This window comes from Leishmania martiniquensis, chromosome 14 (genome assembly GCF_017916325.1).
Source record: "Leishmania martiniquensis isolate LSCM1 chromosome 14, whole genome shotgun sequence".
NCBI classification, from domain to species: Eukaryota; Euglenozoa; class Kinetoplastea; order Trypanosomatida; family Trypanosomatidae; genus Leishmania; species Leishmania martiniquensis.
Window position 1 is genome coordinate 359,943 of NC_090149.1, and position 24,732 is coordinate 384,674.

General features: G+C 62.3%; 5 protein-coding genes across 5 annotated transcripts; all 5 read right to left on the bottom strand.

The window, feature by feature from the left end:
• Nucleotides 1–1,327: 1,327 nt before the first annotated feature.
• LSCM1_04885 (uncharacterized protein) lies at nt 1,328–6,658 on the bottom strand (the record flags this gene model as incomplete). The annotated part of the gene is made up of 1 exon (XM_067322368.1): nt 1,328–6,658. The coding sequence occupies one exon, from the start codon at nt 6,656–6,658 to the stop codon at nt 1,328–1,330; it is 5,331 nt and encodes a 1,776-aa protein (XP_067180141.1).
• A 2,022-nt stretch (nt 6,659–8,680) lies between these two features.
• LSCM1_04886 (uncharacterized protein) lies at nt 8,681–11,254 on the bottom strand (the record flags this gene model as incomplete). The annotated part of the gene is made up of 1 exon (XM_067322369.1): nt 8,681–11,254. One exon carries the CDS (start codon nt 11,252–11,254, stop codon nt 8,681–8,683), a length of 2,574 nt encoding a protein of 857 aa, XP_067180142.1.
• Nucleotides 11,255–14,167: 2,913 nt separating this feature from the next.
• LSCM1_04887 (uncharacterized protein) lies at nt 14,168–17,626 on the bottom strand (the record flags this gene model as incomplete). The annotated part of the gene is made up of 1 exon (XM_067322370.1): nt 14,168–17,626. One exon carries the CDS (start codon nt 17,624–17,626, stop codon nt 14,168–14,170), a length of 3,459 nt encoding a protein of 1,152 aa, XP_067180143.1.
• Nucleotides 17,627–19,428: 1,802 nt separating this feature from the next.
• On the bottom strand, nt 19,429–19,935 carry LSCM1_04888 (uncharacterized protein; the record flags this gene model as incomplete). Its single annotated transcript, XM_067322371.1, has 1 exon — nt 19,429–19,935. The coding sequence occupies one exon, from the start codon at nt 19,933–19,935 to the stop codon at nt 19,429–19,431; it is 507 nt and encodes a 168-aa protein (XP_067180144.1).
• A 1,088-nt stretch (nt 19,936–21,023) lies between these two features.
• Nucleotides 21,024–24,338, bottom strand: LSCM1_04889 (uncharacterized protein; the record flags this gene model as incomplete). Its single annotated transcript, XM_067322372.1, has 1 exon — nt 21,024–24,338. One exon carries the CDS (start codon nt 24,336–24,338, stop codon nt 21,024–21,026), a length of 3,315 nt encoding a protein of 1,104 aa, XP_067180145.1.
• Between the last annotated feature and the right edge of the window lie 394 nt (nt 24,339–24,732).

Here is a 24,732-nt window from a genome sequence, read left to right on the forward strand (position 1 = left end):
CAGCTATCGGAGCCCGCCTTCGGCCTTTAACTCTACCCGCTCCGCTTCCCCGATCGCCACGCGGCGTCACCGCTCCGGGGGGGGTTGCACGCCTCACTGTTCATGTGAGAGACCGCGAGCGACCAGGCATTGTGGAGGAACAGAAGCTACTGGAGGCACTTGCCCATGCGGCTGGGGAAACCATTCAGCAGAGCCATGAGCGAGGAAGGGTTGAAAAGGGGCGCCGTTGCAGCGCCTGGGCGCCGTGTAGCCTTCGATAGAAGTCTGCGAGAGAATGGAGGGGGAGGGGAGGGGGTCGACGAGCGGTGGCGGGGGGGGGTGAGAGAAAGAGAGAGAAGAGGGCAAAATGCAACGCGAAGTGAATAGGGAAGAGGAGCGGTCGGAGGCAGAGTGCATCAGAGAAAAAGGAACGGCGCCGGTGCACGCTTCAGTGTGCTTCCGAACGCGTGCCTGCCTGGCATACGCAGTGAACGCCGGCATCCCCTCCCGCCGCCTAGCTGTGATTTGTCGGGCGCTTGCGCCGTGGCGCCGCCGAAGTTTCAAAGATGCGCGCAGCAAACGGGCGCGCGCACGCCCCTGAGCCCCCATTTCGTCTCCCACGACATTTCCTTTCGTCTTTTTTTTCTTCAGCTTAAACTCGATCCACGCCAACAGGCGGACACTCGCACGTGCGCATACGCCAGCGTGCCTGTCAGTCCCTCTAGTCTGCGTATGCAGCTATCTCACACACACTGACCACCACCAGTGATGGCGGAAGCCGCACAGTGACTCGGGAGAACCAAGAGCGACCAGCGAGCCGAGCCATCAAGTCACAACTTCAGCCCAAAGACAACTACGAAGCAGGTCGCAGGCATGCGCCGTTGCTACCAAAGCGACGGCCCTTCCCGACCGACAGAAAGGCCCGAGGGAGCGGAAGAGGAAGAGAGGGAGACGCACGCACGCGCACCTACGCCTGCACATGTACATCCCCCCTGAGACGCAGCAGGCGCCTCCCCTCGCCAAGCATTCGCATGCCCCAGCACACGCGCGTACCTCTTCCACCCCCACCCTCCGTGCGCGGGTAACAACATCTATGATACGTTCTCTATGATTCGACCGTGCTGCTGACAGCTCGCCTTTCTACCGAGCGAGGCACAAATCGCTGCCGTAGGTCGAAGAGGCGGAGGCGGAGGTGGGGGGCGCACGTGCAGACCCACCCGCACGCGAGAGGGAGAGGAAGAAAGGACGCACATGCCATATTTTAATTTTTTTCCTTTCTCTCGATGTCATGAGCCTGCAACCTGCATGTCTCGGTGAAAGCTTGCCCTGTCACCTGGGGCGTCAGCCGCTACGCTGACAACTCGCCCAGCGACGGCCCCGAGTGGATCTCCACCTTGAAGGGCACGTCCAGCTTCATGTCTGGCCAGAGGGCGGCAATAGCCTCCTGTGTGTGCCCCAGGATTCGGGCGAGATCAGCGCGCACCTCATCGGCGACAGACTTGTGCGCGTCTACCCACACGCAATCGTGCACGGTGTTCACTAAAAACGCCTTCTCACCGTAGTTGCGCTTGCGGTAGAATTCGCGCACGATCGCGCCGCACATGATCTGTACGATTTCCCCGGCGAGCCCCTGCACCGGGTAGTTCTTCAGCCGCGGCACGCTCTTGCGGTCCCTCGTGAAGTCGAACTTGCTGCCCGTGGGCACCACGAAGTAGTACATTGGCTCGGTCAGCATGACGACGCGCCGAATGTTGCTGTTCCAGAGAGACGTGTCCAAGGTGCGCAGCCGCAGCAGTCGATCCGCCCCAGTATCTACGCACCTCGTCACTAGACTGTAGTACTTGCTCAGCTCCTTGTAGTGGTGTTCCTCGGCTAGAATGAGGCGGTCCACCTCCTGCTCGGTGAGCCCCGTGGTGGTGGAGATGGTTGAGACGCCGGCGCCGTATTGGCGCTGGAAGGAGAAAACCTTCGCCTGCTGGCGCAGTTGAATGTATTGTGGGTCCTTCTCCACCTTCGCCTTGCGCACCACATCCTCATACGGCTCCTTCGTCATGAGCGAGACGCGCAGGCAGTGGAAGTCGACGTTGTCGCGCAGCTCCTGCATCATGCGCGGGTCGCGGCAGAGCGCGGCCAGGACGACCACCTCGAGCTGGCTGTAGTCCGCCTCGATCATCATCCCCTGCGCACCAAATCGTGACACGATCAGGCGGCGCAGATCCTCCTCCTTCGGGATGTTCTGCAGATTAGGCGACTGGGAGGATAGGCGGCCCGTAGCCGTCACGCAGTGGCACAGCTCGCCATGAACGCGGTCGTGGCACTCTGGCAGCACGGCGCGGAAGAGACAGCCCTCTTCGAACAGCTGCAGTTTCTTTTCCGTGAAGCGCAGCTGCTGCAGTGCGGAGAAGAAGGACAGGTCGATCGTCTTGTACGGCGACAGCAGCGTCGTCACCCGCTCCATCGCATCGGCGCCGGATGACGCAGACTTACCACGCAAGAAGCGCCGCAGCAGAGGGTGCAGCTTCTCCGGCGTCACCATCCATAGCATACCGGCCGTCGAAGCCTGCTCCTGCCCGTGCAGACCTTGCGGCGCGCTCGACGGGGTCGGCTGCGAGCTGCGGAACGCGTCGCGTGGTGTGCCGACGACTGACGCGCACTGCGACACAATGCTTTTCACAGCTCCCTCGACCCCACCAAGCGACACAAGCTCCTTCGCATGCATCTCCCACGTGGACCGGGCCGAGAAGGCGGTGGCGTTGGCTGAGCACAGCTCCGAGAAATCGGACTCGAACGATTCGACATCCTGAGGCGGCGGTGGGAAGGCCTTGTTGATGTCAGCGAAGCACACTCGCTCCAGCAACGCCGGCTCCTCATCCGCGCCGACCCCGTTAACGTGCCCACTGAACACGGCCTTCTTGATGGCCTCCAGCACTCCAGTATCCACAAGCGACTCCAGCTTGTCGTGGGCGCAGTTGGTTAGAATGAGAATGTTGCGCAGGTCCGCGGCGGCGTCACCGTTGCCGGCGGCTTTTCCCCCATGACGAGACTTTTTGCCACCCGACTTGCTTGCTGTGGGCGCCATTGCTGCCCCTGCCGAGACCGCCGCCGCCGCCGCTGCTGACGACGACGACGACGACGCGAGAAGCTGCTTCAGCGGTTCGTACGCAGCGATGCGTTCCTTCAGCTGCGTCACTGTGACCACATCCGGTCGCTCCACGACGGGAATAATGTCGTCCACGGCCACACGCAGGTTCATCTCGCGCGCCTCGGGTCCGGTGGCGGCGGGGCAGTAGAGCGCTATCTGCTCTATCCATCCGCCCATTCTCACTTTACATATCACCACCACGACGGCGGTTTGATGAATAAGCGCATCCATTGTGCAGCGCCTGCAGAGCTGTCGAATTATCTGCAGGCAGCGCCGCGCGTCATTCATCGCAGATGCGCCGCCGCTACTCTGACCACTGCTGATGAGGCCGCTGTTGCCGCCGACTAACGTGTCCACTTGCGTGTACGCTTCTGGCACCGTCGTGCCAGTCACGTGGCACACGGCGTGCGGGAAGAGGCTTGTGACCGGGTACCTGGTCGGCTTAACAGGGATAAAGCGGGACCCGAGGTGGCGGCACAGGCCGCCGCCGTATATTATCGTGCTAATGTCCTGTGGAGAGCGGAAGTTGATGCGCTGCCGCACATCGTCATCCATGGACTGGGTGAAGTCCATGATTTTGTGGTGCAGCAACTTCTCCAGTCGCTCGTGCTCGAGGCGCAGCGTATTGGCAAAGTATGTCACCCGCGACTGCGGCGCCAGCTGCAGCCCCTGCAGCTCCATCTCCATTGACGCCAGCAGGCCGTCCATGCGGTGCTGCACTGAGGACATCTGGCGTGTGCTCACAGCGACCTCGAGCTGCGTCTCGTAGATCAGCTTCAGCTTCGCCAAGGGCTGCATCGACGCCTTCAGTGGTCCATCGTGGTACTGCAGGAGCGTCCGCTCCATCGTGGCCAGGTGCAAATTGTTGAAGCCCTTCAGCAGGTACTGGGCATACTGCGTGCACCATATCTTGCCGCCGTTGTACAAGAAGGTGCGCAGCTTCACGCTCCGCCGCAGGAACAGCAAGATCCGCTTGATGTCCCACCCAACGAGGACGGCGTTCTCAGCCCTATCCTTCGCATTCGGCGCGTCAGGTGGGCCGAGTGGCAAGTTGTCCGGCAGCACCACTTCTGGCTCAACAAACTCATTCACTTCGCCCGTCTTGTCGTCCGTCTTGGCTCTCCAGTGCTGCACCGTCGGCGGGGTCATCAAGCTGAGCGATGTCCACAGTTGCCCCGACACGTCGATCATGCCGTTGCGCGCTGAGAAGGGGTTGTCCGCGCGACGGGCGGCCGTCACGCTGGCACTCAAGACGTGCATAAAGTAGGCGACGCGGCCTCGCATCGCCTCCTGCAATACCTTCTCGCGCTCCAGTCGCTCCTGGTTGTTGTATATGACTTGTACGTGCTCCTCCAGAAGTCGGCTGGCCTGCACAGCAGCGCGCGAATCACGCGTGGGGGCACCCCCTCTGCTGACGGCGGCCCCGCGGATGGGGCGGCCCGTGTAATCGACGGCTGTGGAGCGGGGGACGGCTCCCACGAGGCGCGGCCCTGGCGCGAACACCGGCTCCAGGAAGCTTGGCATGATTTCCCGCTGCACGCTGCGACGCTGCAGTCGATAGAAAGCGGAGCTTGGGTGCGGCATGTGCGGCTCGCCGCTTTCGACCTTCATGAGCCCCATCCACGTGATGCGCGAGAAGCTATCGAGTGCTTGGGTCAGCACTGAGGTGACGTTCAGCCGGTGCGGCGGCTCCAGCCCCAGCTGAGATGCCACGTCCTGGAGAAGAATGGAGAAGGCGCACTTGCCTTTGCGAGCAAGCGGGAAGCGGGCGAAGCTCTCAGCTGCCGATCCAGTGCCGATGATGTAGATCAGATGCCGCTCTGAGAGAGAGAGCGGCTGCACAAACTGTCCGGTGAGCAGATCCTGCATTGGGGGGATGGCTGCCGTGCCGGCTGACGTGCGCGCCGGCGCCGACACAAAGATGAGGCCCCACCTGTCGCTGTCGCTGCGCGGAAGCCCTGCCGAGGTGGCAGCGACAGAAGCCGCGACGGCACCCGAGCGGCGGCGTGTGGCTTGATTGCCACTTGTGGAGGAATACAGCACGATCGCGTCTGCCGCGGTCGCTAACTGTGCCTGTAGGAGCTCTTTGTTCAGCATCGCCCCAGCGCTGATGTCGCCAGAGCGGCTTTGGAAGTTGAAGGCGGCCAGCAGAAACGACTGCGGGGCGCACGAGAGCGGTGCCGCGATAAAGTTCTTCCACTCCTCGGCGTACGCGTTCAGTACCGCGACGGTGAGCAGCTGCGGGTTCAGCTCCTTGTCCTTCTTCTTGTGCGAGATCACTTCGCGCAGCTTGGCGTAGGAGAAGAAGAGGTGGTCAGGGTCCTCGTTCAGGCGGGGGTGGTAACTACCCGCCGGCGGTGGTGGCCGCGCCGGCCGTGATGAACCGATGGCGTTCTGCAGCAGTACCGCGTTCGGCGACTGCAGCGTTGGGACAAAGATGGCCACGAAGGACGCGCAAAACAGGCTGATCCACTCCACGTAGCGCGACTTGATCTCGTCCAGTTTGCACACGAGCCGCGCGCCGCTCGCGATGTCCTCGAAAGTGACGTCGAAGTTCATCGTGGTGCGCGTGTCCGGCAGGTACACGGCGATTGCGCGGAACGCTTTGCCGTGTTGCCTCGTCAACGTGGCGAGCCGGAGGTTTAGCGGGCTCTCGAAGTCAAGAAGGCTGCTGATGCACGGCAGCGAGGCTGCGTTAGTGGGAAGGCTGCCGGAAGCCTCGGTGTCAGCTGGGGTCGGTACCGCCTCGCCATCTGCCGCGCTGTCGTCTGTCTCTTCGCGCACCTCGGCGGCGCGCTCTACCTGCTCCGCCTCACCCAAGTGTGCACCTGCGGAGGCATCATCAGCAATGTCACCGTCGTCGCCCACCGCAATGTCCTCATTAACACTTCCACAGTGACCAGTGGTTTCTGTACCAGCCAAAGGAGTGGAATCGCCGTAGAAGTCGTCATGGCGCTGCACCGCAGCGTCTTCCTCGTCGTGGAGGCTGCCTTCGCCGGCGTCGCCAGCGACACTGCTGTCGTACTGGTAGGAAGAACCCAGTGGCGTATGTGATAGGGGCGGATGTGGAGGCGACACCAAGCCGACTGCGGCTGCGGCAGATGAGATCGAGGGAGAGCGCGACGCTCGCGCGCGCTTCTTCTTTGTACCGCTGACAGGGTCGACCGACGAGGAAGGCGCCGAGGCAGCAGCGGCGCTGTAAGGGGCGGCGACAGGGCTCGTAATTTTCTGGCGCGCACTCGGCGCTTTGGAGATGCACCGGCGCTTTGTCGTAGGGGCGCTGTCGCTGGTACTGCTGCCCGGGGAGACGATCGTAGCCAAGGTGGCGGCGGAAGCGCGAAATGGCTGCTTAGGGATGTACAGTGCCCCGCATGTGAGGCTGCCATGGAGCGGGGCCGCCGCTACTTCAGCACGCTGAAGCCCCCTGCAAGAAGTGCAGCACGCGCCGCAGACGAGAGTGGGATGACGAGAGGAGAAATGGGCTCTTCCAGCCCCCGTCAGCGCTGCCGCGCGTCGCACACCGACTGCGTAGTACATGAGGGCTGTTTTGTCTCTCGAGATGAGTGAGTGGACGTGCCGTTTGCAGCTGCCCAAGTGAGCGTCTGCGTGTTGCGCAAGGGAGGAGTAGACGAGTGCACGCACGCGCAGGTGCAGCTGCGCGGGGGAGGAGGGGGGTGTACAACGAGGATGTCGATGCGGGCGAGTTCAGGAGATCTATGTGGTACGGGTGAAAAGAATTTGTCAGCCCCTCGACGAGCGAGCACCGATAGCGAATAGCAACCCAAAGCGATGCGAAGGAGTGCGAGGGAGAGGCTGTGAGCTTTACAGGAAAGGAGCGAATCGTGCCATCCGACGCGCTGCACGCACGGCCCCCCTCCCTTCCACACGCGTAGACGTGCGTTCGTCTCCCTCTGTCTCTGATTCTGTCTATGTGCGCTTCTACGCTGGACACCTCCTACGCCTCTCTGAATGTGGCTGCACACACACACATATATATATAGGCGTGCGTCTGCGTGTGCCCGTCAGCTCCACGTGAATTGCACGGTGATGCACTCTGTGCCCTCTCGTCTCTGTTCCTTTTGTGTACGCACGTGAGCGGTATTTCCGCGACTGCAGAGGTTTTTCTCCCCTTTCCTCCCTCCGTTCGTGTACGCCTGTCTGAGTGTCTGTGCGCGCGTGTGTGTGTGTATGGGAGGGGAGAGGAGAGAGAGGGGGTGGGGAGATGTCAAGAAGCCAGTCAAGAGGAGCAGGAGCGAGGGAGAGGCAGGGTAAGCGGCTGCCAGTGACGTCATGCCATGAATGCACGTGCACGAAAGCGGTCGCGCAGTTCTTTGCCAAGGATGGCATCCCGGCGTTACCGCGAGAGCTAATCTCGGCGCTCCGGCGGCTACTCTCAGTTCACCTTCCATACCCGCGCGAGTGCCTCCTCATCACCTCCCCGCCCCCTCCTCCTTCTACTCACGGCCGCCAGTCCACAGCGAGAAAGAGAGAGTGCGTGCATGAGAGTGAGAGGTGGTGAGCTCACCAAAGCCGTGCCGTGCGGCCTTCCCCCAGTTGCACAGTTGCGCTTTTACTTCAATTTTTTTTGGGGGAGGGGTCGCCGCAAGACAGTCCTGCGCTGTTGTTACTACTAAGAGAGAGCGACAACAACGAAATTTGGCACCAAAAGAACTAACGCGAAGTAAAGGCGCACACCACACACAGACACACACACATACTTTACGGCACCGACTGCACCTTCTTCCTGTGACCTGACGTAAACAGTCGAGACCAACCCGTAGAGGACACCATCCTCCGCGTGCGCGCGTGGTGGTGGTGGAGTCAAGAGTAGCGTCAGCGAGGGAAGAAGATGAGGAGGGGAGAGCGAGGGTCGATGACGGGAACACCCCTGGAAGCCACACGGCAACCCCTTTGTGCGAAGCGCCACCGCTGCTCTCTGAAGCCTGCAGGGGTGTACCCCGGCATGCTTTTTCTCGCAGCGAGGCCGTTTCAAGACCGCCTCACGATAGCTGCAGCAGCGCACACACAGGCAGGCAACACACACGCGAACACACAAGCTCGCACCGAGGCACAGGCTCCCCCTTCCCCGGCAAGCGCACCACAAAAGAAGAAAAAAAGAAAAGAGGCCGATTAGAGATTCCGCTGCCACCATGACCGACACCAAAGCCAGTCCCATTAGCGAGCGACACCATCGCCACACACACAAACACACGCACAGAGAGAGGGAGGGAGGGAGAGTCCCAACCTCCACAGCCTACAACAGGCAAAGGGAAAGAAAACACACCGTGTGGAACCTCCTTAGCGCAGCCACCCATACGCGCCCAAAACATTTACATGCACACAGCCACGAGAGTGTTAGAGGGAAAGAGGTGCCACAGCAAAAAGAAGTGCAGCGGAGACCAGCGGAGACGGCGGCGAAGTCGAGATAGGCGTCCGCCGGGTGCGTGAAGGGGAAGGGAGGAGAGATGGAAAGAATCGCTGCGGCTCCAAGTGCCGAACAGTGTATCCGGCCGTGGAAAATGAGCGCAGACTTCTCCAAGGCACATCTCCTCCGACTCGCTACTGAATGCTCTTTTCGAGGTCCTTTAGCACGCGACGGCCATCACTGCTGGGAATCTTTCCGCGCGCCCGCGCAATCAAGTGGCGCACGTCGCTGCGGACTTGCTGGGCCTTGGCTGTCTTCTTGTTTATCACCTCTTCGTGCTCCGACAGCACGTCAAACAGAAACGACGCAACCTTCTCGAGCTCGCTTGACGTCTCCGTGGCCTCCTGCTCGCACATCTGCGTAATCAGCTTCATCCAAGTGGCCTCCGTCGTCTCCGTGTCAGACACAACGCTCGCGACATCTTCGTCGGAGAGGCGATCCAGCAGCTGCACGCAGCAGCGGGCATTCTGTGCCAGCACCACGTACGAAAGGCCCTGAGATACGCGGCCCTCCTTAATGTAGGCCTCCGCGGTCTCGATCACCGTCTGCGGAGAGGGCTTCGCCGCCGCGCCAGCGCCGCCCGCAGCTCCGTTGTTACTGATTCCTTCGCCGCTACGGATAGCAGCACGGAGCTCCGCGAGCTCTGCTCGCATGGCTTCCACCTCGTCCACTGCGCCGGAATTCACGATCTGCGTCAAGGCTGCCTGTAGCTTGCGGTTCTGCTCCTCCAAGGCGCTCATGCTGGCATTCATGCGTGCTAGTGACTCGCTCAGCTCCCGCTCGACGTACGCGTCGATCCACTTGGCGGCGTTCTCGCCGAGCACCCGCGGGGTCTCCTGCAGCGCCTCCTCCAGGCGGCGGCGCAGCACCTCTTTCTGATTGCCGCGCACGTTCGAGCTGAAGGCGGCGTTTACGGCGGCGTCTAGCTCCGTGCGGAGAGTGTCGCGCACGCCGCGCGTCACGCCAGTGGCAATTTCACTCGCAACGGGAGCTAACAGCTTCGCCAACGCATAGCTGTTAAAGGCCTCGGAATGGCGACTGCTCGTCGCTGCAGGGGCTGGTTCAGTGGGAGTAGCGGCTGCCGCGGGTGTGACTGCAGTCTGTTGGAGCTCCGTCATCTGTGCCTCCAGGGCGAGTGAGATGAGCTGCTGATGGTCGCGCATGAGCTGGTCAGGGGTGAGCTGGAGGATCTGGGTAATGTTCTTCACCACGTTCAGCAGGCCTTCGATGGCGCGGCGCAGGGCCTCGTCGCCCTGGTAAACGGCACTCGCCACAAGCCCGTCAAGCGACTGCGGGAGCGTGGTGTTCTGCAAAGCGCTGCGCGCGCTGTTGTAGGCGGTCAGCGCATTCACCGGGGCCGCACTGACAGCCGCGGCGGACGCTGCGTTTGCTCGCGAGCCCGCCGGGTTCGATGCCGACGCCGTGGGGGCCGACACCGCCGCAGCGGCGTAGCTGCTCGGGGCGGGGCGAAAAGGAATTCCGGTGCTGATGATGGAGGGGTCGACAAAGGGTGCGACTTTGCTGCGCGGCGCAGGAGCCGCGGCCGCCTCCTTATCTGAAGCGGAGGTGGGCGATGATGCGTTTGGCGCGGCCGCGTTGGTGGCGAGTTGGAAGAGGTCCAGCTCCTTGACGGCGTCGACAAGCACTGTGGCGAAGCGGGTCGATTCGTGGTAGCACACACTTGTCGGCCGCACTGCGCTGCCCATGTCGTACACCGTGGTGTCGAAGTCGCTGGCACCGCGTATTTGGACACGCGCGACCTTGCCATCGCCGTTGAAGATGGCCATGGCGTTGCGAGACGTGAGCATCGTCACAATGCTGCCGAAGGTGAAGGTGCGGAGCAGCGCTGGCTCTGCGACGCCAGTGAGCTTCCACAGGCACACCTTCGCGTGGGAGCTGACGGCAAGCAGGGCGCTACTGGAGTCCGCTGTCGACGCAGCAGCGCTAATCCCCGCCGCCACTGCGTTGCTACCAACGAAGCTCAGCTGTACAACTTCGTCTCCCTCGCACCCGCTCCATGCCGGCGTCGTCGTGTTGCGCAGCGTGCAGGCCATGACCTTCGTCGCCTCCGATGTGAAGGCGAGCCAGCTGCCGCTGAAGGTGGTACACATACTCTTGAGGGAAGTCTCCTGCGGTAGCTGGCGCAGCTCACGGCTCGCCGCGCTCAGCTTCGCCTCCAGCATGCTCGTCGAGTACTCGGAGATGAGCTTCGAGCTCTCCAGCACCGCGGCCGTCTTGCCGTACAGCACGAGGAGGTCAGGCATGTTGTTGGCGGGGTTGATGAAGAAGTGGAACGTGTTGATGACGACGTTGTCGATAAGCTTGAAATATGGCTTCACCGTCAGCCGCCCCTCCCCGGCGGCGGCGGTATCGCTACCGGCCCCCTGTCCACCGCTGCCGCGCTCAAACACCGCCACCCACACGTAGAAGTCACTGGAAGACGCGGAGGCGGCCACGTTGCTGTGAAAGTTCACAAAGCGCAGGCCGTGCACCGGACTCTCGTGCAGGCGGAAGGCACCGCGCTCATTGTTGGCGCGGCAGATGAGCCGAATTGCCCGGCGGTTCTTCAGTGTGTACGCGATGAACGCTTCCGACTCGCCCAGCACACGTGGCGTGTCCGCCTCCTCCTTGAAGATGGCCACCATTGTCTTGAGCACACTCTTCCCGGTGGCAGCCGGGGCCGCGGCCAAGTTGGACACAGACGCCATGCTGGTTGATGTTGCAGAGGGGCGCTCAGGAACGTCCTCGTCTCCCCGTGTGCGGAGCGGCCCGCGCGCCTGCTACTGCGTGCTCACGTGTGTGGCGAAGTAGACAGCAAGTATAGGTACAGAGCCCCCCCCTCCGCACTGGGTGATGAAGAACGGAGAGCACAGCACCGGGCGAGAGGCACTAGAAGAGAAGGCTTCGGGCGAGAAGAAAGCAGCTACTAACAGCGGCCACGTTGGCGGTGGAGACACTGCAAAGGCGAGAGACAGAGGCAGAGACGCGGAGAGGGAAAGCCGAATCGACGTTAAGAGGAGCGCAGACTGATAGAGGAAGGGCGGCGATGAAGGGAGTGGCGGGGCACTGCTGCAGCCAAACGTATAGAATCACCCACGTGTGAGAGAAAACAAGAGAGTTGAACGACAAGTGCACCGGACTGGCAGATGTATGCGTGTGTGTGTGTGTCGAGCAGAAGAGGAGCGATAGTGCACGCCGTCACACACATACACACGAAAAAAAACAAGCGGAGGTAGCCGAGCGATTGGGTGCACATAGAGGCGCACCAATATATATATATATATAATACGCAGAGGAATGCGTTGAGGAAACGATCACAGGCGAAAGACGCACACACCCCAGGGGAGGGGAGGGGATTGGGTCGGGGTGCGCCAGGCAGCGAACACCAGGACGCACCAAACATTGTTTCAGCAGCGAGAGAAAAAAAGGAGGAGGAGGTGGGCAGGGCAAAGGAGAGCGAAGGGGTCTGGACGAGCCGCATGACGAAAGAAGGGCGTGCCCGTGTCCTTGTCATACCCCTTCCGCGAAGCAGCGGAGGGGCCACCGTACCGTGCCGGTTCCGGAGGTCGGGGCATCGCTTTCAAAGCGAGCGCGCGCTCCTTCGGCGGATGGGCGGAGGGGCACCGCCACACTACGGAGGAGCCCCCCCTTTCCAGTGCCGGTCTTGAGGTTGCTCCCTTCAGGGATAGCGGCCTCCACGCAGGCAGCGCGGTGCGCCTGTCCGCCCGCCGACCATCTTGGCCCCAGCGGAGAGAGAGAGAGATGGCGTGTGTGGGGGAAGGGGAAAAGGGAAAGGGGAAGGAGCGTCGCGCGGACGCACCAACGCAACGGGAAGAATGGGCTCCCGCGCGTTCGCTCTGTCCTGAGTCGTGGCCGCCGACTACTTCCGTCCTTACTTTCCGCTTCATTTCACTCGAAGCAGCGGCGAAACGGCAGGCCACACACCCGTGTGTGTGCGAGTCCGTTCAGTCAGGCTCAGAGAAGAGAGGGGCCGCTGACACTCGGGCATCATCTACACGGTCAACGCACAAGCCCGGCATCCCCCAGCCACGCGGACACGCCCTTGTGCAAGGAAATACAGTGAAAGGGAGGGAAGAGAAACAGAGGTGGACGCGCGCGCATGGGTTGCAGAGGGAGGAGCAACGCACATGCCCATGCACACCGACACCCCCCAAAAAAAAGCAGTCGATGCATACATGCGTATTCAGGGGCCCCTTCGGGAGGAGAGGAATAGACAGGGGGTGAGCGAAACAGAAAGAAAAAGGACCGCAGACGGGCACGGGTGGCAAGGGAAGGGGGGAAGGATGAGGGAAGACACCTGCACAGACACCCGCGCACACACCTCCATACACGCGCGGGAAAAACGCGTGAGAGGCGGCAGAGCGACGAACTATGACACGGGAGACCGTTACATCGTGACGGCAACTTTGAATGAAAAGGGAGAGGGAGGGGAAGAGATGAAAAAAAATTTAACAAGGCCATTTCGTAGCGGATGTATCACCTATTCGCTGCCATAGGGTCTGAGTTTCCACTCCACTCGACCCCGGCGTGCCCCATAGACGGCCCGCCTCTCCATGCCGCCGGGTAGGCGCACACGTATGACAGCAACGCCGCGGGCTCAGCTATCGGAGCCCGCCTTCGGCCTTTAACTCTACCCGCTCCGCTTCCCCGATCGCCACGCGGCGTCACCGCTCCGGGGGGGCGGGGGGGCTCAGACTCCTCCCACCAGTGGGCAGCGAGGGTCGAGCTCGATACATTTAAGCCTCGCTAAAACGCTTCCCATCATATGGATGGCAGAGGCACGTCCGCTGTCGAAGGTCAGTCCGGCGCGGCGCCAACCTTGGACTGACCGCTGACATCGATAGCAATTACATCGCCCTGTCTCCCATGCGCCACAGGCGCTTGACTATTTCACCACCAGAAGTGGCTCGATGTGTGCAGGGGATGGTGGCGGTGCAGGGAAGGAGGCAGCTGCCTGGCACCTTTCCGCGCACAGAGGGTGGTGCGCTGGGCACCGCTCGCCCCCTTCTTCAAGATATCGCGCACCGAGATAATGCGTGCCCCCCGCGTCGCCATTCCTCGGGAAAGGGAGGGAGGAGGAGGGGGGCGGAGCTAACAAAAAATTAAAGGAGCCTTAGTGGAAGGGTAGGGCGGTTCGTCAAAGAGTGCGCAAGGAGAAGGGAGGTAGCGCACCTCTCCTCCTCCCTCTCCTCTTCCTCCCCCTCAGCTGGCTCTCACAGAGACCAAGAGGCATAGGGCTGTTCGTCCATCATATCCCTTTCCACCACCACCATCGACCTGCCTCTGGGATTGGCGTGTAACGAAGAGCAAGAGGCGGGCAGAGAGGTAGGGCGGGAAGGGGCCCATGAGTGGCTGTGGGGCCGCATGGCTGTATGATGTGCAATCGAAGGCTGGCGTTACAGCGCGCGGGGGGAGGGGAGAGGGGTCCGGGAGGGAGAAAACGGCGGCTCGAGGAGACCCCTCCTTCTAAAGACGCGCTCTGCAGAAAAAGAATGACTGCCTGCAGACGTTGCGCGCCAATCCGTCGCACGAGCACGAGGGCAGCCCGGCATGACGGCTTCCGTTTCGGCCGCTGGCACATGCGCGCGCCACTTCGTGCCCTAGTAGGTGGAGTACACGCCCATCAAGTATCCTGGCGGCATCGGCGGTAGAGGAGGCGGCATCTGGTGTTGCATCGGCACATGCGCATAGACCGGCGAGCCCATCCCGCTCCCAATGATGGCATGGCCGCTGCCCATTCCGCCATTGCCATGCGCGCCGTACACACTCTGTATGGGACTCACCATCATGGGCTGTGGCATCACCGTAGGCCACCCGTAGGGATACTCATACCCGACCGCCCCAGCGCCTGTGTGCGAGATGGTTAGGCTGGCGGGCGAAATGGAGGCCGGTGGCCACGTCAGCGGCAGGTGGCGCGTGTGCGCCGCGTGCGGGAAGACGTAACAGAACCACCACGTTTCGAGGTCACGCGCCCAACGCACCGCGCTCGGCACGTCCTTGACGGAGTGCGGCACTACCATGGTGGCAGTGCCGGTCGCCTGCGTCTCGGCAACGGTCTCCGCCTGATTGCCGCCAGGGTTGTTCAATGCCGTGTTTGGAGTAGGGAGGAGGAGCAGCTCGGCTGGGATGTCACAGGGCGCCATGTACTGCTCGATTCGCGGGCATCGCACGTGCACCTCAGCGTTGTTGCCGGTACCGCTGCCGGTCCCACCCAAATAGGCAGGCACCGTTGTCGGCATGAGAGGCGGAGAGACGGGGCCCATGAGTGGAGTGATGGGGCCAGAATGCAGGGGCTGCCGCGGACAGACAGACGGCGGCTTGTCAGCCGCGGTGTGGCTGCCGTCGCGGACCTCACGTGCCTCTGCACTCAGTGCCGCCGCCGCCGTGGCGGCGTCAAAGCTACGTGCGTTGGCGATGTCCACAAAATCGGCTTCATCGGCGAGCAGGCGCTTGTACCACCGCAGCAGTATTGCGTAGTACCTGTCGAACGCGGGCGTGGATGGCGCGTCCTTAGCAGGTGCGCCGGCGCGATTGAGCTGCCTTGGTGAACCCGGCGGTAGTGGCGGGGGCGGGGGTGGAAGGTACTTCATGGACGTGGCTGGCGGCAAATCCTCCAGCACCTTCGCCTTGCGATTACGACGCGCGCGCTTCTTCTTCCTCTTGCTCTTATGGGTGGCATCGGCTGCTGTGACAGAGCCCTCGTCATCGTCGAGGCCCTTTTCCTCCTCGTCAGAGATGTCCACGTCGTTTTCACCCCGCACTCGAGAGGGCACGGCGCCGTCTAGGAAATGTCGCGCCGTGCCCGTCGGCGCAAAGCCACACGTTCCGCTCGTGGCAGCGGTGGCAAGCGGCGCGGATGGCGACAGCCGGCCCTCAGAGGCACCAAACTCAGCCAGCGTGTCCTCCGCCGCGCCTTTCTCTCGCAACGCTCCAACGTAGCCGTGCTGAGATAGGCGACTCGCGTCGCCGTAGCCGTGAGCGTTCTCGCCCTCTGCCCAGTATGTGCCGGCAGCGTTGGTGCTGCTGTCCTGGAGAGGATAGAACGGCCAGTCAGCCCCACTAGCAGAGTTGGGTGTGAGCTGGGGTGCCGTTTCGCTGAGCAGGTCCGTATGCGTTGAGTTCAGAGCCTCGGCGCCGGCGTCCTGGTAGCGCGGCGGTGTCACGAATGGAGAAGAGGCGGGGGGCTGCGGACGAGCACTGCCGACCGCCTGTCGATGCTGCCCTTCACCATCGGCAACAACATCCTGAAGGCGGGAGCTGCTGAGGGCGTCGAGCGCCAGCCCGGTCTCAGCCATCGGCACTGGTGACACCGTCGACGCGACCGCGGGGAAGGTAGAAAACGCCGGTGCCGTGTCGCGGGCGCCGCTGTGACTGCGGCTGGTGCCGCCCACACTGGTGCTGCCGATGGACATGGCTGCTGATCCCACAGCTGGCATGGTCGCCCCGTGGGGCGAGGAGATGTGGTCGGCGAGCGGCTTTGGCGTCGCCCTTAGCTGCTGTGCGACACTATGCGGGGAGCAACCGCGCATCCAGCGCTCGTGAGGTGAACTGCTGTATGAGGGCAGTGAGAGGGGCCGCCTCTGCTGCTGCTGCCGCTGCTCTTGCCGCTGCACCGGAGAGCCAGGCTCGGCGTCGAAGCTCTCAGTCGGGTTTCGCGCGGCGGACATCGATGACGGCGGGCGCTTCGTGACGGAGGCGTGGCCTACCGAGGCGGTCCGAGCTGCGCCTCTGTAGGCCCTGCTACCCTCTCCAAGTGCGGAGGTCATCGGGGACGCCTGTGAGTTGCCGTAGCGCGAGCCGTGAGCGAGCACCGAAACCACCTGCATCGGCAATGGCGCCGCCATCCGCTGCTGCTGCTGCTGCGCTTCTCTAGCCCTTGTCTCGTGCTGGTTGGGCTCCCGCGGGAGCAGCAGCTCTTGTGACTGGGGCTCGTAAAGCAGGAGTGGATGCATGTTGCTCTCCAAAGCTACAGTGCGGGGGCCTCCCTCAAAACTGCGACTAAGCGCGACTCCCTGTGGCTGCAGCAGTGTCGTCTCCGGCGTCATGCGCACCCCGATGTACGGGTTGTTGCTGTTTGTGCTGACGGTGACGTTGACGCTGCTGAGACTCTGGTAAAGAGTCGATGTCTCGGGTGTGGTGCCCCCTGCGCCGTAGGTCGCATTGCTTTGATACTGGGTAGGCGGATGGTGGTGGTGTGCGCCGTGCTGGGCGCCGCGGAACGATGACGCCGATGCAAGTAGCATGGCCAACGGTGCTGCGGCTGCTGCTGGTGAGCTTCGGCACGACTGCCCCACTGATGACGGGTCAGAGCGGCCCAAGAAGGACCCTTCACGTGAGAGGGACTCCACCGAGTGCTGAGGTGGTAAAGCGGCAACGAGTTGCTGTGGCTGTAGCAGAGAGGATGCGTGGTACCCCATACCAGCGATTGGCTCCGCCAGTTTTCGACTGCACCCCGAGGTGGAGCGTGAAGATGACTGGGCGTGACGACTACGAATGATGCAACGGCGACCATGCTCTCCAGCGAAATGGCCGCCGCCAAGGCTTAGATCTCTAGCGCTCTCGTGTTCTGTGCAGGACACACTTTCCGGCGACTCCGGCATCAGCGGCGACCCCGCAGCGCCTGGAGAGGCGATGTATGGATTATGCCGGTAAGAGCGACAATGCGTCGGTATCAGCGTTGGGGACGCAGTGCCGGCGCGCTCGGCGGAGCTGTGAGCCCCGGAGGAATAGCAGGAGTGGAACAGAGAGCTGTTATCGCTCCGACTGCACTGTGAATTGTAGCAATCATTCGAGCCGACCGACTCCGCGCGAGACGGCGGCGGGGTGAGGAGGCGGCTGATCGCGCCACCGCGGGAGAAGGTGACGACTGGCGCATGGACGCCGGGATGCACTTCCTCCTCATTAGTCGCAGGGAAAAGGTACGCGTGCCGCACCCCATCAGTGTCGGCGGCAGCAGCAGCAGCAGCTGCTGTGGAGCCGCCGCTCTCAACCGGGCCATCACCCACTCCGCCGCCTTGGCTGCCTTTGAGTGTCAGCGCAGTAAGGCGCTTGACAGGCATCCGGCACAGCAGAGAAGGGTGTGTGGAGCGAAGAAGAACCGATGTCAGGCGGCTTCACCCTCGGGTGCGGCAGAGCGTCGCCCGGCGCACACGCGACTCTGGGCAGTGGGGAGTACTACCCACGATGTGTATGCGTGACGGTGGTGGCGCGCGTTCGATTTCTTAGTCACCGAGATGGCCTTCGCGGAGCGCACAGACGTGCTGTGCGGCAAACGAAAAAAAAACGAAGGGAACAAAGAGGCAGTGGGGGAGGGAAGGTGTATGAGCCCTCTCACGCATCGGCCTCCACGTGCACCGCCGCCGGGGGGAGGGGGGAGAGGGAGGGGGTTAGAGCGAAGAAGTGCGCAGGAAAAGAGGCCGCTGAAACGACACGCGCCTTTTCATATGCGCGAGATACAGAGAGGGGGGAGGACAAGGCGAAGCAGAGAGGGGAAGTGCATGAGCGCGTACGTGTGTATGGGAGGGGCGAGGCAGCACGTGCCAAAAGAGGAGAGGAGAGGAAGCGTTGGATGGGATGAGAGAGGATGGGAGGGGTGGTGGGGAGATGGAGAGAGAGCTGCACGGACGATGGGTTCAGAGAGAGAGAGCTGAGAGAGGGTGTGCGAATAGTGTGTGACCGGATGCGGAGAGGGTGCGCCGTGTACGCGGCTGAGGGCCGAGCCTTCCCTTTTCTGTCTTGGTTGCGCGGCCTTCGCCCGTCCTTCTTTAGGAATGAATTCGTATGCCGCTCTGCGTTAAAGGTTTGGCGGTCACAGCACCCCATGTGCACCGTCACGAGTCTGGGGGTACGCGTGTGGGCCCGGGAGATGAAGAAGTGCGTAGTCCATTTGTGCGTGCAATGAGTGGGCGCGTGTGTAGCACAACGAGCGGGAGAGGGAGAGAGGAAGGGGGGCCGGGGAAGTACGGGAAGATCCACATGCGCATGGAGGTGTGCACTTATGTGAGAGGGGGTGGAATAGTCTGTCCGTGTGCCAGTGTGCGTTGGTGAGATGGACGCCGCTTCTTGGCCCGCCGAAGGTACCCATGCAAGGAGAGGGTGGTGGATGAAAGGCAATGAATGACGTAAGGATATCACCAGGGTTGGAATGGCATCAGCAACGGCTGCAGTGGCACTGCACACGTCGGCGAATGCGTTCGCTCCGTCGCGACCCTGATCTCTCTCTGTTGGTGCGCAAGCACGTGTGTGTGTATGTGTGTGTGTGAGTATGTCTGCGTACGCTACAGTCGCGCACGAGGTCGACGGCACGTGAGAAAGTGAGAAAAGAGGAGCACCACGGAGCGAAGCCCCGACAGACAGACAGACACACACACACACACAGATCTTTATCGTGAGCGACACGGTCAGGCGTGTGTGGAAGAACACGGATACCGAGATACGATGAAGTGTGCAGGCGGCACTCACTTGCACCCACGCAGAGCTACGCGTAGGCATGCATGCGCGCAGCACCAATGGTAGCAAAAAAAAAACCTCGCCAATACGCAATGACAACAGCGAAGTGATGGAGGGGGGAGGGGGAGACTCCGAAAACGGTGCAGTAGGCGAAAACGAAGATCGCCTGATGCACCGCGTCTCGTAGCAAGACTGCGCAAGTCAACCGTTCGACGGGGTGGAGGCAGAGCGGGCATCCCTCCCCACCGGCAAAAGCGGCGAACAGACGCCCTATCAGCCCCCCACCCCCTCTCCTTTATACAGCAAGACCACATCCGCCTGGAACTCAGGGTGTCGCTGCTCTGTCTCCCCCTCCCCTCGCCACCGCCCAACATGCACCTCTCTCCGCATTCGCAGTGGTGGTCTCCTCTCTCTACTTGAAGACGTGGTACTCGTCCACGCGACCGCGCGGCACAACTGCCGTCTGAAGCGGAATAAACGACCGCCCTGCTAAGAAGATGCCCTCAGCCTCTGCCTGGTTCAGCCGCCGCGACGATAGCGCCATGATCTCGAACAGCGGCACACCGGTGGTCAGCTTGTAAGCGAAGTGGTGGATGTTGCTCTTGCCGGCACCCATACGCGACTCGGGACTCTTTTGCACGACAGGGAACTCCTCGTAGTCGGTGTGCATGGTCAGGGCGAAGGATCCACGGGGCATGCGGCGCAAGATAGCGAGGCGAGCGTTTTCCAGCTGCGACTGGGTCACCATGCCAAAGTCGGTTGTGATGAGCCCAAACAAGCCGTTGATCAGGGCAACTTCGTTGTTGATGAATCGAGGGTCGCCATACTTGCGAAACTGGCGAATGGGTCGCCCAGTTTTGGGGTGCACGTAGTGGTACGCCCTCAGCGACGAGCTGGGCCGCAGCAGAGACGACTGCATCGGTGCGCGCACAGGCAGATCTAGAATTTTTCGGGCAGTGTCCGACTTCTGGGAGAGGCGTTGCCGATGGGACGAAGAGAGTGCTGGAGTAAGAAGAGCCGAGTGCGTTGCCGGGGTGCGCGCACACAACACAGCGCGCGGCCAAAGCTAGCTGCCAGGGCCGCCTGAAGACAAAGAAACACAGGGCTCGGGCGCGTACGCAACCATGCGCGCACACGTGCCACGGCGTTCCGGCACTCCCTCGCAAAGAGAGAAGGGCAAGAGGGGGCGTCAACAGGCAGAACGGAAAACACACTCATACATGCACACGCAAGCACACATAAAAGGGGTGTGGAAGCGAAGCGGAGAGGAGTAGCGAGAAGACTGTGCAGATAAATGAGCCTCCAAGCGCGCAAGCACATTGTCGCAGCTCCCTCCCCCAGACTCACACACACATACACACACATGTATGTGCGCACGAGTCCACATGTGCGATCGAGCAAACATTAGGTCGGGCATCAGCGTGCACGGCAGAGCAGGAGGGGGGGAATGGGAAAGAGACCGTGGGAGGGGGCCCGTCGAAGGCACCAAAGCTTCAAGAGCGGCGACGGTAACAGCTTCGGCAGCGGTGGAACACCTCGCTTCAGGGACTTCGCCAAAGGCGGCTACAGCTGAGGCACAGAGGCAGCGCACCCTCCACCGCACGCCCCACGAGGAAGCAGCCGTGAGCGAGCGCGAGAGACACAGCGGAATTGCCTTCTTACGCAACGCCCACCACCCCCGCGATCTGCTTTCCTCCGCTTACCTGAGCGTAGAAAGGCCTCTGTGTAGGCGCTCGTTTGTTTGGCCTCATTTGAGTGATCTGACACATTTACCGAAACGTCAACGAAAGGGAAAGGCGATGAGTGCTCGTGTCGCGTGCAGCCCTTCTTCGGCATCGGGCCCGCACGCCATCCTCCGCACGCTTATGCACAGGGAGAGGGGCAGAGAAGGCGAGAGGGCAACGGCGTGCACAAGAGAGCAAGACGAGAGCTCATGCATGTGCAAAGCCACCGCCCCTCCACCGGCGTCCGCCAGCATATATAGGCTGTCATGTAAGCACGCGCGCGCTATCCGCGGAACAGCATGCGCAGTGCTCGACGACCAGTTACCGCGCTCGCCGCCTCCGCCACTGCGTGCCGCCTTAGTTGGAATCGCGTGTGGCGCATCGCTCCTGCCGCTTGCTCTGGCACCGAGGAGATGCGGCACGGCGCGTCGGGGGGTACAGCAGCGCCTCCATCACCGTGTGCGGGTACGCTGGTTGCGAGTGGGCTTTCGCTCTGTGATGACGCAGGCAGAGTGTAAAGACGGTCTGTCCACCACGCTGACAAGGCCGCCCACGGCTTCGTCCATGCAACCCAGCTGGGCGTGAGACACGAGTACCCCCTTGTCATGGCCAGCAGCAGGTCTTCTGATAGACGGCGCGTAGGTGAATCTGAGAGAAGCGCCAGATTTATCTGCATCACCTCGGCACAGGAGCGTGGGACGTGCTCGGGGGGAGGCGGCGCTAACCCGATCTCCGCGGTAGCGGCAGCGACCTCCTCGGCAGTGAAGTTTGGCTCCGGTGTGCTTGCCAGCACCACCCCCGGCGGCGCCTTCGCCGCCAAGCGCCGCACGCCGACCTCCCGCCGAGGCAACACGTACTCCCTGGCGTGCAGCTTCAGCCCTAGTCGGTGAAGCAACTGATGCCGGTTCCACACCTGACTCGCGAGCTTCCACTCCGTCGGCGCCTGCGCCAGAAAAGCGGCGTTGAGGTCGCTGAACAGAAGACCAGGAAACTCGGCGTTGGTGGGGGAAGCGGCTGAATGCCGCCTGCGCGCCATGGCGAGCTCGCGGGTCGAGACTGCCATGAGCTTGTAGAGCACGCGCACGGGCAGCTCCATGGGGTCCGCAGAGGTGCTGGCCGCCGCCGTTGCCGCGTGAGGGGCGCCACTGGCCACTGCGCTGCTGCTGTCGGCGCTGTCGTTGCTACCGGACGAGTTCGCGCTCGCCGCGAACACACAGCAATGCTGCAGATCATCTTTCAGTAGCGACAGCAGGCCGCGGTAGAGTTCGGTCTGAACGCGCAGCGTTTTGGTGACGCCCATGTGCCGGCCAAGGTTGAGGTTTTCCTCGTAGGGATCTTCAATACAGAAAGAGTAACGCGTCGTCGCGCGGCTGCGGCGGGCCGCCATACTCGCGCTGCCCGCTGCCGCCCCGTCATGCCCCATCGGGAGCCTCGCTAGAGAGGCCGCCGGAGCACTACCGCTGTGCACATCGCCATAGTGGCCCTCCGCGCCGGCGAAGCTGTGCTGATGCTGGGTGCCAGAGATGCCGAACTGCGGGACAAGGCCACCCGTCTGGGCCACATCCTCGACGTCCCAGCCAAGAGCCGCCTTCGTCGTCACCCCTGGACGGTTCAGCGACACAACGTGGTTGGCCCAGTCGAACTCGAAGGCGTAGTAGTAGAAGAAGCCAAGCAGCAGCTCGCCCGCCTGCGACTCCATAGCGGCGCGCTCCTCGGGCGTCCACGCCGGGTCAACCATGGCTGCGTACTGCGGGTCGGCGTCGACGTTATGCCGAAGCGACGCCGGAATGTCGCGCGCTGGGCACACGTATGGGATAACGCCACGATGCACGAGGTAGTAGATCCACATGATGTTGATGGCATAGCTCGTTAGGTATCCGTTGACCGAGTTGTTGACGCCGCTCGTCTTGGACCAGTCCTTCAGCACCAAAGCGCCAGGCCGCGCGCATGGGTGGCTGAGCAGGTACCGCCGAAGCAGGTGCGAGTTGCGGATGCCGAACGCGCGGAAGCTGAGGTCGAAATCCATGCCATAGAGCTCCGGTCGGCACTCCTCGTGCAGTGGCTGCACCCGCGCACGCATGCCAGCCGACATGAAATGAAGCGGACACGTCGAGGCCTTGACAGCGCTCGTCGTGGTATCAAATGTCATGCAGCACATGTCGCGTGTGCGGTTCCACCACACCTGCTGAACAGCGGCCGACCCGACAGCCAGCCGAATACTCGCCTCGAGGATCGCGCTATCTGACGGCCCAGCCGGCAAGTTCAGCGAGTAGCGCACGCTGCGCGCAATGATGAGTTCTGCTTCAAGCTGTGTGTGACCTTTATCAGCTGACGCCTCTGGTTGCGCGCTCGACGGCGACGGCGCGGCTGGCACTGCAGCCGCCGCGGACTGCAGTGCTTCTTCACGCAAGCGTTGCCGCTGCTCATCGGTCAATCGAATCGGCAGTGAGGCGTGATGCTTGATGATCGGGACTCGGGCGTGACTAATCGGCTCCAGGTTGATGAAGGAGAAGCCAGCTCGGCGCAGCAGCTCCGTGATGCTGCGCACCGCGTTCTTCTCCGACGGCGGCCACGTCCCCGCCTCCAACTCGTCAACGTCCACGACGGTAAAATCAATATCCGAGATGCCGTCCCACACGCCAAACGCGACGGAGCTGCCGAAGATGAACACCTTCGCACGTGGGTGCCAGCGCTGCACGACCAGCTCCAACTGCGCCCTCGCCCGATGAGCCTCGGCCATCTTCTCCGCCCCGGCATCGCGCTGCACGGCTACGGCGAAGATCTTCGCACCCCACTGCTGGACAACGGGCGCCTTGCGCTTGAGAACCTCACTCCATACTGGCACCAGCTTTTCTGCAACCGTGCGCAGCCGGACGTAGTCGGCCAACATGTCGCCGTGCTGCCCGAGCGCATGCTGTTCGAGGGCCTCGTACGAGGTGTAGGCGTAGTGCAAGCACATGTCGCAGGTAAAGAGGCGTGACGGGGTGTGCTGAGACGCAGACGGCAGACCATCAGGGTCACCGCTGCCGAGAGTTGAGATGTCATTGGGCCTCGAGGCGCCCTCCGCAGCTGCCGCGCTCGTGGTGCTGATACGTCCGTCGTCGTTGCCTTCTCGCCCTTGCGTCACGTCATCCATCATCAGAGTGCCGTCTGCTGCCGGCGCAGTTGTGTACTCCCAAGGCGGCGATGCCGACGCCACGGGCGCTGATGGCGCCTTAAAAGCACCCGCGAACGTTTCCGGGGCCGCATCGCTCTCGCGCGTTGCCGGTACATTCGGCTCGCCCGCTGTAGCGTCACCGCGGCCTTCGCAATGTGCCGAGTCGCTCACCAGATCCTCCTGATGCGGCTGCTGAGGAGGCGCACATGGCGATAGCGGCGGCGTTTCTTTCGAGCCAGCGCCGTCGCGACGACGGTGAATCAGGCGACGCCGCGCAGGGTTCGCAGTCGGCGGGGAGGGCCCAGCTGCAGCCGAGGAAACCGGTCCGCTGTCCTGCGGACCACTAGTCGACGCCGATGCGCTACCGCTGCTATCACGGCTGCTAGAGGCGTCGGCACCACCCGAGGTGGCTTGGTTGAACAGCATAGAGTACTTGCTCATGATCCGCGCGTTTCAGCGACTGCGGGACGTGCCTGGGTGTAGAGCGAAGGGCGTAGATGCAGCGTGCGTTGCTGCAAGCGCTGGAGGGCAGAAGACAGCAACACCAACGAAAGGAATGGGTGAGTGCGCGGCGCAGCGGTAGAGGTGTACGCAGATGTGTGTGCTGTGCGTATGCTCGCGTACAGTTGCCATGAGCCTCCTCCTCCTCCTCCCCCCTCTCTAATGAGATCAACGAAGTGATCGGTGGCTATGATGGCACGCGTGGCTTGTGCGGGGGCGTCTCTTTCTCTCGCTGTTTCGCTCCTCCTTCTGCTGCTTTACGATGACACGAGGCGCTCCGTCAATCAGCAGAAGCGGAAAAGGGGGCTAACGGTGAAAAAAAAAGAGGAAAGAG